General features: G+C 42.2%; 2 protein-coding genes across 8 annotated transcripts in view; one reads left to right on the forward strand and one right to left on the reverse strand.

Moving 5' to 3' along the window:
- LOC144317344 (uncharacterized) overlaps window positions 1-1,798 on the reverse strand; it is a 57,625-nt gene extending 55,827 nt beyond the window's left edge. The window contains exons 1-3 of the transcript XR_013383337.1: window positions 1,445-1,798; window positions 1,060-1,156; window positions 888-919 (exon numbers count right to left, since the gene is read on the reverse strand). The gene's annotated coding sequence lies outside the window, so the exon portion shown is untranslated. The remainder of the gene's footprint in view (window positions 1-887; window positions 920-1,059; window positions 1,157-1,444) is intronic.
- A 122-nt stretch (window positions 1,799-1,920) lies between these two features.
- SLC35D2 (solute carrier family 35 member D2) overlaps window positions 1,921-15,484 on the forward strand; it is a 57,402-nt gene continuing 43,838 nt past the window's right edge. For all 7 annotated transcript variants that reach the window (XM_077903682.1, XM_077903686.1, XM_077903673.1 and 4 more), the window contains exons 1-3: window positions 1,921-2,126; window positions 13,072-13,105; window positions 15,301-15,387. In XM_077903682.1, coding sequence (XP_077759808.1) covers window positions 1,933-2,126; window positions 13,072-13,105; window positions 15,301-15,387 — 315 coding nt within the window. In that variant the 5' untranslated portion in view covers window positions 1,921-1,932. The remainder of the gene's footprint in view (window positions 2,127-13,071; window positions 13,106-15,300; window positions 15,388-15,484) is intronic.

Below are 15,484 nucleotides of genomic sequence, written 5' to 3' on the forward strand. Positions count from 1 at the left end.
TTTTATTTCACTTATAATCTGGATGTATTGCATATGGTCCCCTCCCTGAGAAGCCACTTAGGGCCTGTTAATATTTTAGTCCAGCAAGTTGGTCTAATTTTTTTCATTAGTTACTAATCTTTAAAGTATACTTGCAATAGGCAAGGTTCAGTCTGTCTAGGCTTTGAGCAAAAGAATTTCATAGGGAACTCTTCGGTATGAGTTGCGATTTAAACAGAGTTGGGATGAGATTTTGACAGCCAATAAGGTCTTGAAAGTATGCATGTAGAAGCAAATTAAGTGCAAATATGATTAAGGCTGTTATTAAAAGGGAGTTTACTGTTAACTTGTAAAAGTGGGCTCCATGGGATCCCTGGGTGGCGCAGTGGTTTAGTGCCTGCCTTTGGCCCAGGGCGCGATCCTGGAGATCCGGGATCAAATCCCACGTCGGGCTCCCTATATAGAGCCTGCTTCTCCCTCTGCCTATGTCTCTGCCTCTCTCTCTCTCTGTGTGTGACTATCATGAAAAAATAAATAAAAATTAAAAAAAAAAAGTGGGCTCCATGCTGGGCAGAGCTTGAACTCAAGACTCTTTAGATCAAGACATGAGCTGAGATCACCAAGTGACACAGGCACCCCATTTTCAATTTTAAAATGGTCTTAATGTGTGTCTGCTTTTTTATTTTTATTATTTTTTAAAGATTTTTATTTATTCATTCATGAGACACACAGTCAGCCAGAGGGAGAAGCAGGCTCCGTGCAAGGAGTCGATCCCAGGACCCCAGGATCATGACCTGTGCCAAAGGCAGATGCTCAACTACTGAGCCACCCAGGTGCCCCTGCTTTTTTTAAATTTTATTTTGAGTAACATGGACTCTGGTTGTTCAAAGTTCTGGTTTAATTCTTACCAGTGCTGAAAATGTTCCTGGTTGTTCAGTGCCTACAACAGAAATACAATTGAATGGCATCAATACAGTTGGCCCAAACATTTTCATTTGAAATCTTGAGCTTTTTTTCTAAAAAGCTAAAATTTCAGATTCTTAAAGTTAATAGTTGAGAATGAAAATATGGGACACTTACTTGAAAAAATGCTCCATCAGATTGGTCAGAGTAGGCAGCTCTGGGAGACTCTCCTTGGATTTGGGTGAATACGAACACTGAAGCTAGCTGCTGTTGGCTGAGGAAAGAAAGGGGCCCTGATGTTGAGAAGCAGCCACCCAGCACCCAGAGGCAAGAAGACTTGAGACGCTGCACCACCTCCACCCTTTCTACTCCTGTGTATTTACCGGAGAGAAAGGAACATGTGTTCCTACAGGAACCTGGGCATTGAGGTTCATGGAAGCGCTCTGTGTCACAACCCCACGGGGGAACAGCCACTGTGACCCCATCAGCTGGGGAGTCAACTGTGTCTCAGCAGTTTAAAGAAACAACAAGGTGGGTGGTAAAGGCCTCGAAGGGACCGTACCTCTATGAAATTCCAGAAAAGGAAACTCCAGGCCGATAACCGAAGTCAGTCGGAGACGGGCGGGACTTGAGCTGGGCACGGAGGCGCTGACGGCGGCGAGGGAACCGGGGATGTGGGTAGTGCCGGGCGCACGCGTCTCGGAACCAGCGGTGCGCTCCTAAAACCACTGCATGGCCGTCCTCACACGTCAGACACTACTGGAGAAAGGCAAACCGGGCGCTCAGACTGAAGGGGGAGCAGGAAGCCAGGTTTCTGCGGCGGGTCCGGGAGCGGGGGCGCTGAGCCCCGGGGGCTCTGCGGGCGGCTCTGCGGGCGGCTCTGCGGGCGGGGGCCCTGCGGGTCGCGCCCTCGGGGCGGCCGCAGCCCTTCCTGTCTCGGACGCCCTCCCTCGGGCCGGCGGCGGGCGGGGACGGAACTGGGGCGGGGCGGGGCGGCGGGGGCGGCCTGGGCGCGGCGGCGGCGGCGGCGGCGGGCTGCGACCGCAGGACATGACGACCGGCCGCCGGGCTGAGGGCGCGGACCCGGGCCCAGGCCCCGACCCCGACCCCGACCCCGACCCCGACCCCGACCCGGCCTCCGCGCGGCTGCCCTCCCGGGTGGCCAGGCTGCTGTCGGCGCTCTTCTACGGGACCTGCTCCTTCCTCATCGTGCTGGTCAACAAGGCGCTGCTGACCGCCTACGGGTGAGCGGGGCGCAGGGGGCCGCGCGGGGTCCCGGGTGGGGGGGCGGGGGGCCCGGGACTGCGGAGCTGGCGAGCTGGCCGTGTGCTCCGTGCGCTGAGCACGTTTCCGCCGAGGCTGGAGCCCCGACCTGCCCCCGCTGCTGAAAACCGGACCACAACCTGACAGAGTCATTTTACGACCAGCAAATGTGGACACGCCTCTGCACCGCTTACCACCGCGTAGCTGGTAGCCCTGCACCCTGAGGCTTTCAGATGCACGGGGAGCTCAAACAAGTCATCTTGATGCGAACTCTAAAGGCGAATAGTTCTTTGCACAGACCTAGACTTTCAACAATCTGATGAGTCCTAAGCGGATAAATTTATGTGCATTGTTTGATCGTTTATTTTCAAATTACCAGTGTGTTCGTGGAAAACTGGGGAAAAAAACAATTAGAAGCGCACATGATGTACTTGTTTGGATTAGCGTACAGTAAGCCAGATTTGTGGTTCTTTGAGCTTATTTAGAAGGACTAGAAATTCCTGTTTAATTCTGCTATCCATGTAGCAGCACTGAAAGCATAGTGGATTTAGATCCGGCTGTACCACCTAATAGCTGTGCGTCTTGGGCTACACCTATAGTCAGCAGTTTCCTCAGATACAAAAGCTGGATAATTACAACCCTGTTCATTACCTCCCAGAGCTTTGCAGGAGCTGACATAAGTGAGGACTCTTTGTAAACTATACTAGTGCTACAAGAATGTGAAATCATAATTGTATAAAGAGCCTAAAGAGACCTCAGAGAATATCTTTAGCTTTCTTATTTTATACTTGAGAAAGTTGAGACCCACATGAGCGTGGCTGGTTACACCTCCAACAGGTGCTTACTGAGTGCCTACTATGAACCAAGCCCATGACAGGCACCAGGGAAGCAGCTGTGATCAACACAGAGCCCCTGCTCTGGAGATTCCATACAGAAAAGAAGTGGGTTCATAAAGAAGCAGGGTGATTTCAGGTATGTTATGAGAGTGACTGGGGTGGAGTGGTTGGCACAGGAGCATTCCAAACTGAAGGGAAGGTGACAAAATGGACAGGAGTTTGGTCTGCTGAAGGAACTGAATGAGCAAATGAAGAAGAAGGTAGGAGAGATGATGAGGAGGGAGGCAGAGAAGGCAGGATCAGGTCTTTCATTCATTCAATATTTTTTAAGCACCTGTTAAGTGCCAGGCATTGTTCTAGGCACTTGGGATATAGGAGTGAATAAAGCAGATCAAAATCCCAAATGTTATGGAGCAAGCATCCATCCTCCTAGAGCTTACATGGAACTTTCTAGTGAATCAGTAAATAAGCTGATAGGATTTATATTATGTCAGATGTAGTTGTGTGGTCAGGAGTAAAAAAATAAGGCAGGAAGGGGAGTTTAGCAGAGTCTGCCATCTCAGTGTGATCAGGGAAGCCTCACTGAGGAGGTGGCATTTGAGCCAAGAGATGAGTGAGGTGAGGGAAACAGGAAAAAACATTGCAGACATGAAAGATAAGAGTGTTTGGGTGGGAATGTTATTAGGTGAGGTCCCAGGGTAATGGATTGCTAGATCCTACAGAGCCTATGAAGCCCCGTGGGAGCTTTGAGGGAGATGGGAGCCACTAGAAGGTGTTGAGCAGAGTAACATGAACTAAATCACTCTGGCTGCTGTGCTGAAGGCAGATGTTGGGGGCCAGGGTGGAAGCAGCGAAACCATGATAAATAGTTTTAATTTTAGTCTAAATGCATTTGGCAGTCCCTTGGAAGGTTTCAGTATGATGAGTGACATGACAACTTACGTGATTAAAAAGATTTCATTGGCTGGCAGGTGGTTGGAGTACTGATGGCATTGGAATCCGGGAGAGGAGGTAGGAAGTGATTGCTGTATTCTAGATAATTCTAAGAGATGGCTTGGACTGGGGTGAAGGGTAGCAGCACATAGGCAGGAAGAGAGAGAGTTAGGATATTTTTTGGCAATCCCATAGACCTACAAGATCTCTACCAGTGCGTCGCAAGCATGTTTGCTGGTGTCCAAGGAAAACACAAACACTGTCTGAAAGAAATTAGAATGAATGTATACCTAAGCCTGTATCATTTAACACTTACTATGCAAGCTAATGAAAGAAAAAGAAAATATAAAACATCTATGATAAAAAAAAAAACAAAAACAAGAGAATGGTATCAAGAGGCTTGTTTGGAAGTGATTGGCAGTTATGTTGGATGAAGTTTGAAGGTCAGTCTCTCTTTTCTGCACTTGAGTGGGCTGTGTGCTCTCTGGCCATGTCAGTCACTACCTCCCAAAACATGTGTCATCTTGTTGGAAGCAGGGACCAGTAAGCACTGGTTAAGTGCTTCGAAGATGAAGGGCAGCAACCAACTGGGAAGAATTATTATTATATGAAACATCTCATGTTCTAGTCTTTCCACCTTTAAAATTTTGAGTTCTATGATTGAATGAAGAAATGGCATTTTTGTCTCTGCAAGACAAAACTCTTTTATCCTTAGAAGTAAACATTTCACATTTCTGTAATGTAACAAGCAATTAGAGAACGCTGTTCAAATAACACTGTTCATTCTCTCCTATCAATGTGTGCCTTAGGAACACATTTTTGAGGGGAAGGTTGGGCTGATTTGGTTACAACAATAAACCATAGAAATCTGATCCAAGCATTAGCTGTTTGAAGATAGAATAGAAGGAAGAACATTTCAGTAATTACCTAATCCACAGGGTCATAGGAATGTACCTCAAGGGATGTTTTTTCTCTTCCATTTTGAACAGATTGTTTCTTTCTGGGGACAAGACTGATGGGTGGTCTTCATTATTTGTTACGCTAGACTTGTGTGGTTCATTTGGAATCAGGCTCATGAGGGTTGTGAGTGGCCTGGTTGCCACTGTGATATACTGTTCTCTGTGACACGCAAGAATTTACTGATGGTGCTTAATAAAAATATGGAGCTTAGTTGTATTCAGTTTAGCAAGTATTTGCTCTCTACTTCTTTCTGCATCCCAGGACTTTGGGGATCACTTAACACATGGTTGAAAACCATCCAACCCTGCCTGGGAGTGTGAATTACTCGGGGAGGTTTTATAAAAGCTGTTGAATCGTCTCCAATGGTGGAAGCTGGAAATCCATATTAAAGACAGAGACAGCTTGTAGTTTTCTCCTACTCTGATAGAAACCTGCCCCCTCCGGAAGGCACCCCTCCCAGCCCCTGGATGCGGCTAGGCCTTGTCACCCGGGGCTGCCCAGGATGGGGTTGGGTCCTCGTGCCTCCCCACGGCTCACACTCACCTCTTCTGTGGTGTCTCCTGAGCTCCCGACACTCAGGTGACGATGGACCCTGGTCTTCCTCTCCACCTGGACTGGCGGTGACCTTGGGGACTTCAGATCCACCGAGGGACCCTAGCAGTCGCTGCGGCCTCGCTGCCCACGGCCACCCCGGGTCATTCGGCCTGAGCCGCCCCGGTCTGCGCAGCCAGCCTTGCGGGTCCCACCCAGGCCCACCGCGGGGCTCCGGGCCGCCGCGGCCTCCCCACCACTTGCTCCGTCCTCCAGCCTGCACAGCACAGGCTGGAGGGGACCACGGGCACCTGGGGCTGCCCGGCTTCAGCTTAAGATGACATCCTGGAGCTCTGCTGGCTTCCGTGCTCCCCACTGGTTTCGGCCGCCGGAGGCTTGCTGTGTTCAGCTCCACAGTGACTCCTTGACGCTTTCTCCTCCCAGAACCTTCCCTCACCCCCAACCTCCACTCCCCTCCCAGGTACTGTTGGCAAAGGGGAAGCCAGTGGGTGAGGCTGCTGTGAACACATAGGGAGCTTCTGTCCCCGGGGAAGGCCGGCCCTCTCCTCCTGCAGGTCTGTCCCCCAGCTCCTTCTGTCTTCTCTTCTCTCCACTTTAGTAGCCTCTGGCCCTTGAAGACATATTCAGATTTCTCAAGCTGAAATAACCCCTGCTTGAACCCATATGGACCCTCATTTGTTTCTTTAGAGACTGACTTCAAAAGTTATCTTCATTTCTTCACGTTCACTCCTACAAGAATTCTTTAAAAAATTGGAGATTATGTAAATTCAGAAATGTATAAGGAAGGCAAAAATAATTATTTATATTCCCACTACCTAGAATAGATGTCTTGAAATATCTACTTAAAAAAATTGGGGATGCCTGGGTGGCTCAGTGGTCGAGTGCCTCCCTTCCACCCAGGGCTTGATCCTGGAATCCGGGGATTGAGTCCCACACTGGGCTCCCTGCATGGAGCCTGCTTCTCCCTCTGCCTTTGTCTCTGCCTCTCTGTCTCTGTGGCTCTCATGAATAAATGAATAAAATCTTTTAAAAAATTAAAAATAAAAATGAAAAAATAAAAATTGTTTTAAACTAAGCGCTCTTCCCAATGTGGGGCTTGAACTCATGACCCCAAGATCAAGATTCATGTCATCTCCTGACAGAGCCAGCCAGGCGCCTCTCTATTTTTTTTTTTTTCAAGAAAAGTCATTCTGGCATGATCATTACAAAGAATTCAAACAAAATATTAAGGTAAAATAAAAAAAAAAAAATACTATGGTGATGCCTGGGTGGCTCAGTGGTTGAGCATCTGCCTTTGGCTCAGGTCGTTATCCCGGGGTCCTGGGGATCGAGTCCCGCCGGCATCAGGCTCCCTGCAGGCTCCCTGAATAAAATCTTTTAAAAATAAAATAAAATATTATGAAGATGTATAGATTACTTTTTAAAAAAGATTTATTTATTTATTTTAGAGAGACAGAATGAGCAGGGGGAGGGGCAGAGGGAGAGAATCTCAAGCATAACTCCCCCCTGTGGGTGGAGGCTGAAGTGGGGCTCGATGTCACAGACCTGAGATCATGACCTGAGATGAAATCAAGAGTCAGATGCTTAACCAACTGAGCTACCAGGTGTCCCTAAATTACTTTTTTAAAGAGAGTCCATATTATAGATACCAGTTATTTACTCTTTTATTTATAAATTGTTTTCTTTAATCCAGTAAGTATTTGGAAAGAGGGGACACTTTTAAAAATTAGTTTTAGAGAGAGCATTTAGTAATTTATCAGTTGCATATAAAACCTAGTGCTGATTACATCAGGTGCCCTCCTTAATGCCCATCACCCAGTTACCCCATCTCCCTCCCCTCCTCCAGCAATCGCAGTTTGTTTCCTAGAGTTCAGCATCTCTTATGGTTTGCCTCTCTCTCAATTTTCATCTTATTTTATTTTTTTTTCCTTCCCCTATGTTCATCTGTTTTGTTTCTTAAATTCGACATATGAGTGGGATCATATGTGTATTTGTCTTTCTCTGACTGACTTATTTAGTTCCAGCCATTGTATTGCAAATGGCAAGGTTTCATCCTTTTTGGTGGCTAAGAAATATTCATATATGTATCTCCCACATCTTCTTTATCTATTCATCTGTCAGTGGACATCTGAGCTCTTTCCATATTTTGGCTATTGTGGACATTGGAAAGAGGGGCTTTGGGACACCTGCACCCCGATGTTTATAGCAGCAATGGCCACGATAGCCAAACTGTGGAAGGAGCCTCGGTGTCCAACGAAAGATGAATGGATAAAGAAGATGTGGTTTATGTATACAATGGAATATTACTCAGCTATTAGAAATGACAAATACCCACCATTTGCTTCAACGTGGATGGAACTGGAGGGTATTATGCTGAGTGAAGTAAGTCAGTCGGAGAAGGACAAACATTATATGTTCTCATTCATTTGGGGAATATAAATAATAGTGAAAGGGAATATAAGGGAAGGGAGAAGAAATGTGTGGGAAATATCAGAAAGGGAGACAGAACGTAAAGACTGCTAACTCTGGGAAACGAACTAGGGGTGGTGGAAGGGGAGAAGGATGGGGGGTGGGAGTGAATGGGTGACGGGCACTGGGGGTTATTCTGTATGTCAGTAAATTGAACACCAATAAAAAATAAATTAAAAAACAAAAAAAAATAAAGCTAAATATAGATCACCAAAAAAAAAAAAAAAAAGGAAAGAGGGGCTTTTATTTAATTATTTTTTAAGGATCATCTATATGCCCCTCCAGGACTTTTTATTATGAAAAGTTTCAAGCATACAGAAAAATGGAAAGCAGAGTACAATGAACAACCATATACATATCACTGAGATGAAATAATGAACATTTTGTTATATTTGCTTCCCCCTCCAACTGCTGAAAGTAAGTTACAAACATCATGATATTGCACTCTAAGATTCTTTAGCATGTCTCTCCTGAAATATAGATAGTCTCCTGCATCGTATCATTTTTGCTTTTAACAAACTTTAATGATTTCCTAAAATAATATAATACCAAATATGTAATCTTCCCATTTGTCCCAAGATATTTTTATGGTTGTTTTATTTATTTATTTTTAAAGATTTTATTTATTTATTCATGAGAGACAGAGAGAGAGAGAGAGAGAGAGGCAGGGACACAGGCAGAGGGAGAAGCAGGCTCCATGCAGGATGTCCCATGTGGGACTTGATCCCAGGACCCCAGGATCACTCCCTGAGGTGAAGGCAGATTCTTAACTGCTGAGCCACCCAGGCATCCCTTATGGTTGTTTTAAATATTTAAATCAAGATCCAGTCAGGCTTCATGAAATGCACAGAGTTATGTCTTTATACTTTATTTTAATCTAGAAAAGCACCTCATCCCAGTTCTTTCCCATGATACTGACTTTTTGAAAAGCCTGGACCAGGTATTTTATAAAATGTCCCACATTATGGATTGTCTGAGTTATGTTTTTGAAGTCTTGCTTACCTTATTTCCCAACTGAAATTTAGATCTAAGAGCTTGATTACATCCAGATTAAACTTTTTTGGCAGGGTTGCTTTATAGCTGACCCTGTGAATTCATATTCTATCATATCTGGGGCTGTCCCACTATTTGTCATGCTGGCTACATTTGAAGGCTTATTTTAGGTGGGGATTGCAAGGTAAAACTGATTTTCAAATACAGATTTCTTTACTACAAATGTTTGTATTTCTTAAAAGACCCCTCTAAAATGAAGAGGTCATGAAAAACATTAAGAAGTTGATCTCTTGGGGCACCTGGGTGGCTCAGTGGGTTAAGTGTCTGCCTCCAGCGCAAGTCATGATCCCAGGGTCCTGGAATGGAGCCCCACGTCAGGCTCCCCGCTCACCAGGGCTTCTGCTTGTCCCTTCCCCTCTGCCCCCCCCCCCCCACCTCGGGCTCTCTCTCTCTTAAATAAATAAATAAATAAATTTTTTTTGAAGAAGAAGAAATTGATCTTGTCATGTTTATTTTGTAAACACATTTCAATTATAAACACGTGTCAATGGAAGACCTCTCTGCTCTGAAGGATGAAGATGTTTGCGAGTTTCTTCCTAACCCTCCCTACCTCCATATCCTGTTTTATAATGTAATGTCCTATTGTGTAATTATAATCCTACAGCTGTTTGCATCTGTTCTGTATTTAAATGGATACAGTCATCAGCAACAGCCATTTTACCACAATGTCTCCATTCCCAAATTCATTATTTTGATTTGACTCCTGATTGGTGGAACCATTGTCTGTAGTTTTCTTATGGATTTCATGGCTGCTGCTTTACTTACAGCGAACATTACTTACATTGAACATTCTTTAACAATGTGGTTTTAGATCAGAAGATTCAGTCTGTTTTCCTTGTGTCAACAAATTTGCTTTTTATCTTTGAATCATTTTCTCTGTTTATTGAGTTCCTTCTCTCCCTGTATTGTATTTTCCTCTGACTCAATCTCTTTGTCTTCTGTAAGCCTTTTGTTGTTGTTGTTTTACTGTTTGTTTATGTTGCTGTCTCGTGGCCTCCTTTGATGTGGAAGGTTATATTCTCTGGGAAGCAGACTGTGAGATGCGGGGGAAGGGTATGGGGGAGAGCTCTTAGGATCACTCCTGTGGTGGAGTGAGGGCAGCAGGACTTGGCTGTTCTGCAAGCACAACAAAGCCTGATCCCAGGGGCTCTGGAGCTGGGATGGCTCAACAGACTTCTCCTGAACTGGGGTGGGGGCCCTGGCCTTTTACACCTTTGCTTAGAGCAGAGATTGGATGCAGGATGCTCACAGGGAGGATGTTTGTGATTGGCAAGGCAGCTTTCTTCAGTTGAGGATGTTCTTGGACAACTGGAGAAGGACTGCTCAGTCCAGAGGGCTGTCTGGGTGGCACAACTGGCACACATCCCTTGCAGTTAATTTAATTCTCCTGGTGGTGCTGTCCAGACATTCATTCTGTTTTCTTTGATAAGGTAAGTCAGTTCTTTATTCTCATCTTGCCCTATCTGAAAAGGTAATATACAGATTGAGGGCTGAGTGTGTGTGTGTGTGTGTGTGTGTGTGTGTGTGTGTGTTATTTCCCTCTATTGTAGTAGCCTGAGAGAATGACTGGCAGCCAGTGGAGGTTTGGGCAGTGAACAGGGTGTGTGTGCTGCCTTGTTAAAAGTATCTAAACTACCCGATGCCATTTGTGGAAAGGTCATTTTTCCCTCACAGCTCTGCACTGTCATCTTTGTCATATCTGTGTGTATCTGTCCTCATCTCTGTCTCATCCATTATGTCGATGCAAAATGAACAATCTTCAGAATCTCTAAGAGTAAGAGAGTTTTATTCAAGCCCAAGTTAGGACAGCTGCCTGGGAAACATGCTCTTCACAGGGAAGAAAGAGCTCCAGAGAATGAACAGTTTTTATAGGGTTACATATTGTTTTTACATCTTGTAAAAGCTCAAAAGATTATATATTAACATATATGCAAGAACCGCAAGTTTTAACGTCAAGGAATGCAGGGAGTAGCATTGATTGCTATCTTAAGGACAACATGGTTTTCCTTTAGGCCACTCATTTGTAAAACAGGTGTACAATATATGCTTGATGGACCATAAATCGGGCTTTTGGTATAAACAAAGTTTATGTATAGCTATGCTGACTTGGGAATCTAAAATAGCTTCTCTAAAACATAAAAAAATAAAATAAAATAAATAAAATAGCTTCTCTTCTATCTCAGGCCTTGAAAGATTTTTTTCTCTCAGCAAATATAATAAATGCATTTATTGTGATCTTTAGTCTTTTATTAGATTTGTTCCAGAGTATACTATTACTTTTTAAAGTTTTTATTTATTTGAGAGAGAGAGAATGAGCCTGAGTAGGAGAAGGTGCAGAGGGAGAGAAAGAGGGACAGGGACAAGCAGACTCCCCACTGAGCAAGGATCCCGATGCCTGACTCGATCCCAGGGTCCTGGGGTCATGATCTGTGCGGAAGTCAGACACTTAACCAACTGAGTTAACTCAAGTGCCCCAACTAGGTATATGATTTTTAAAAAAATGTTTTTATTTATTTATTCATGAGAGACACACAGAGAGAGAGGCAGAGACACAGGTAGAGGGAGAAGCAGGCCCCATACAGGGAGCCTGATGTGGGACTCAATCCTGGGACTCCAGGATCATACCCTGAGCCAAAGGCAGGCACTTAACTGCTGAGCCACCCAGGCATCCTGGTATATGATTTTTAAAAAATAGTATAGGCATACCTCTGAGGTCTTATGGACTTGGTTCTAAACCACCACAAAAAAGTAAGTATTGCAATAAAGTGAGTCAACTGAGTTTTTTGGTTTCCCAGTTCATATAAAAGTTAGGTTTACACTATACTATAGTCTATTAAGTGTGGAATTGCATTATGTCTTAAAAATAATGTATATATTGTATATATTAATTAAAAAATACTTTACTGCTGAAATAATGCTAATCATCATCTGAGTTTTCAGCGGGTCATAATCACTGGTCACAGATCATCACAAGTATAATAATAATAATGAAAAAGTCTGAAATATTAGGAGCATTATCAAAATGTGACACAGATATGAAGTGAGCAAATGCCATTGGAAAAATGGTGGCAATAGACTTGCTCAAGTAGGGTTACCACCAACCTTCACTTTGTATGGTGAAGTGTGGTATCTGCAAAGCATGATAAAGTGAAGCGCAATGAAATGAGATATGTCTGTATAATGATGAATTATCATAGAGCCCTCACCCAGTTTCAACAACCTTACTGCATTTGTATTCCCCCCTCCATTCAGTCCTACCATTTCCCCCCAGATGATTTTGAAGCAGATTAAAAATATATCATCACATGCATTTCAGTATGTATTTCTTTTTTCAAAAGATTTTATTTATTTATTTATTTATTTATTTATTTATTTATTTATTTATTTTAGAGAGAGACAGCTTGTGTGAGCAAGGGGAGGGGAAGGGCGTGGGAGGGGAAAGAATCTCAAGCAGACTCCGCTCTGAGCATGGAGCCTGACATGGGGCTCGATCTCACCACCCTGAGATCATGATCTGAGTCGAAATCAAGAGTTGGATGCTTAATTGACTGAGCCATCCAGGTGTCCCTCAGTATGTATTTCTAAGAGATAAGAAGGGCTCTTTTGTTTTAAAAAAATACCACCCTAATATTTTTCATACCTAAAAAAGCAAAAATAATTCCTTAATATCATAAAATGAACAGTTAAGATTATTTGATGTGTTTTTAGTGCTATTATAAAATGATCTTTTTAAAATTTTCACTTTGTTTCTTATTGGCATATAGATATACAAATGATTTTTTCATATTTTCATCTTGTAGCCCATGACTTTGCTAAAGTTATTTATTAATTCTAATAATTTATCCCCAGATTATTTTGGCTTTCTACATACATAGTCATGTTGTCTGTTGACAACAGGCAAGGGACATGACAGGCAAGGGACAATAGAAAATCACCAAGTTTAGCAACAATCAGTTTTAAAAAAAAGAACAAATGAAAAGTCAATGAATTTTATGTTAAGTTTTAATTGTCTAAGAATGAAAAAGAAGTAATATCTTTTTAAATAACTCCTGCCATTATGCATTAAAGACTGCAAATTTTTATCAGTTGCTAAAGTTATTTGTTATTCTGTGTTTTTTTGTAGATTCCCATCACCAATTTTTCTTGGAATTGGACAGGTAAGTGAAAAAAAAAGATTAACTGCTTAGTTGTCATTATACATGATGAAATTTTAAGTGCTTTTGTTTAAGACTGTGGTTTACAAATTCATTCAGCTGGCAGAGGGCCAGAGGATCAGGATACTTGTGGTTAAATAGCATGAAATAATGATATACATTTTATGTCTTTCTATAATTTAGAAACAGTTGTATTTGGAGGGAAAAAAATGAACTACTTGTTTCAACTTCCTTAATTGAATTTAATTGCTGTAAAGCAAGGAGCCAGGAGAAGGAAAGCCTACAAGACCTGGTGGATGACAAATGAATGGGTTGGAGACTGGGGTAGGACGGGCCACTGTACCCAGAGAGAAAGGGCTGGGGAGATGCAATCCCATTCACTATGCCCTTATTATCAAAACTCTGGAGGTGTTTCAGGAGAAGCAAGGCTTTTGAATTTTTACATCAAATTTGTAAATGCTGGCCACACATTCCAATTTTTACAAAACTCTCTATGGGCCAAACGAAACATATTTGCATTCTGCTTCTTGCGGTTTGTGATTTTTTTGTTCTCGAGTATAAAGACAAGGTTGGATAAGCTTTCAGACTATCCCCATTTGGCTACTTCTGAAATTTCCCATTAATATTAATTTGTGACTTGTTTACTCTCTTGATCATATGCTGGTGATTTCTAATAGGCAAGTGGTAACAGGCACCCAAGGTATTTTTTTTTTTTTTTTAGTTTGGATTTGCTTTAATTTATAGGGAGAAAAATGTAAAATTATTAAAATTGTATCTGTTAGCTAAATTTTTAATTGCGAATCTTGGAAAGGATGTCATTTATATGATTAAGCATTATTCTGGTTAAATGTTTTTGATAAGGTATTCTTTGTGACAATGTTTTAGGGAGAAAAAATATTAAGAAATGAAAATAGTTCCTTGAGGTCAAAAATATATTATCTTACTCTTTCAATGTGAAACATATAGAAAAAAGTACTTTAAAAGATCAGTGAATATGTAATAATGTGCCCCTAGTAATCCCCAAGGCAAATAAATTCACTGGCTTGTACTCAGGTAAAGCCTTTCTGATACGCAATTTGTGGGGAAGAGAGCAGTAGACCTAATTTAAAAAGCCTGAGTTATAGAATATTTTAAGTAAGTGTTAATATATTTCTGTAAGAATTATAAAGTAAGTCATAAATATAAACTGTAATTATAATTCAAGATGGGCTCATGTTATATTTATCATAAGTATTACATTTGTAAGCTCATTAGGCTCAAGGTTTAGGATGATGATCATGTTGAAGGAATTCTTAAATTCTTGATCATAAAATGGAGAAAATTGAGTAAGTTCTAAAATTTGCATAGTAAGATATTAAAATTTTTTCTTTCATAATAATAATCTGGAGTATTTCTAATATACTTGATGGACTCCAGATTAATAGGGTTTGAATGAGACATTTTCATAGTACTGGCTAGATTGAAGAGAACAATAAATCTCTTTTAAAATAGTTTTTTCTCGGGATCCCTGGGTGGCGCAGCGGTTTGGCGCCTGCCTTTGGCCCAGGGCGCGATCCTGGAGACCCGGGATCGAATCCCACATCGGGCTCCCAGTGCATGGAGCCTGCTTCTCCCTCTGCCTGTGTCGCTGCCTCTCTCTCTCTCTCTCTCTGTGACTATCATGAATAAATAAATAAAATCTTAAAAAAAAAATAGTTTTTTCTCCTAATTTGTCTTCTGTATTATAGAAATATTGGACTTAACAGAAAGTGTGTTTATGTGTGGAGATTTCCCCCTTTGCCCTACCCACAGATTCACTTTATGTGGGAAGGTGACCATATGCTTGGGACACAGGAATTATGGTCCAGCATCAAGGAGTGGCCTCATGACCGTGGTCACTCTGACCAGTTTTGGGGACACCATTTCTTTATTCCTCTCTGTCACTGTTCCTTGAGCCCCTTGATATCATATGTATGTGTGTAAGTCTATTTGATCTTGTACTTTTTGCCTATAGTTCTGATGGAATTCATACATTGGCAAGAAAAACAATTTTAATATTCTAAGAAATAGTTATTATTTGGAAACTAGAGTATGAATTTTTCTGAATAATATTTTCTTTTTGATGAATGTGTTTTCTTCTGATGATGTCTTTGTACCTAAAATAGTCTTTTCAGATATTTTACTGAAGTTTCTACCTTCTACCTTTTTTTTTTTTTTAGATGGCAGCTACCATAATGATACTATATGTGTGCAAACTCAATAAAATAATTCACTTCCCTGATTTTGACAAGAAAATTCCAGTGAAGGTATGTGATGAAGAGTAAATACAGCTTTGTTGGAAGGTGTGAAAATACTATAGAGTTATAAATTGATCTGAGAATACACGTCATGTTCCACACACAC

Source organism: Canis aureus, chromosome 1 (genome assembly GCF_053574225.1).
Source record: "Canis aureus isolate CA01 chromosome 1, VMU_Caureus_v.1.0, whole genome shotgun sequence".
NCBI lineage: Eukaryota > Metazoa > Chordata > Mammalia > Carnivora > Canidae > Canis > Canis aureus.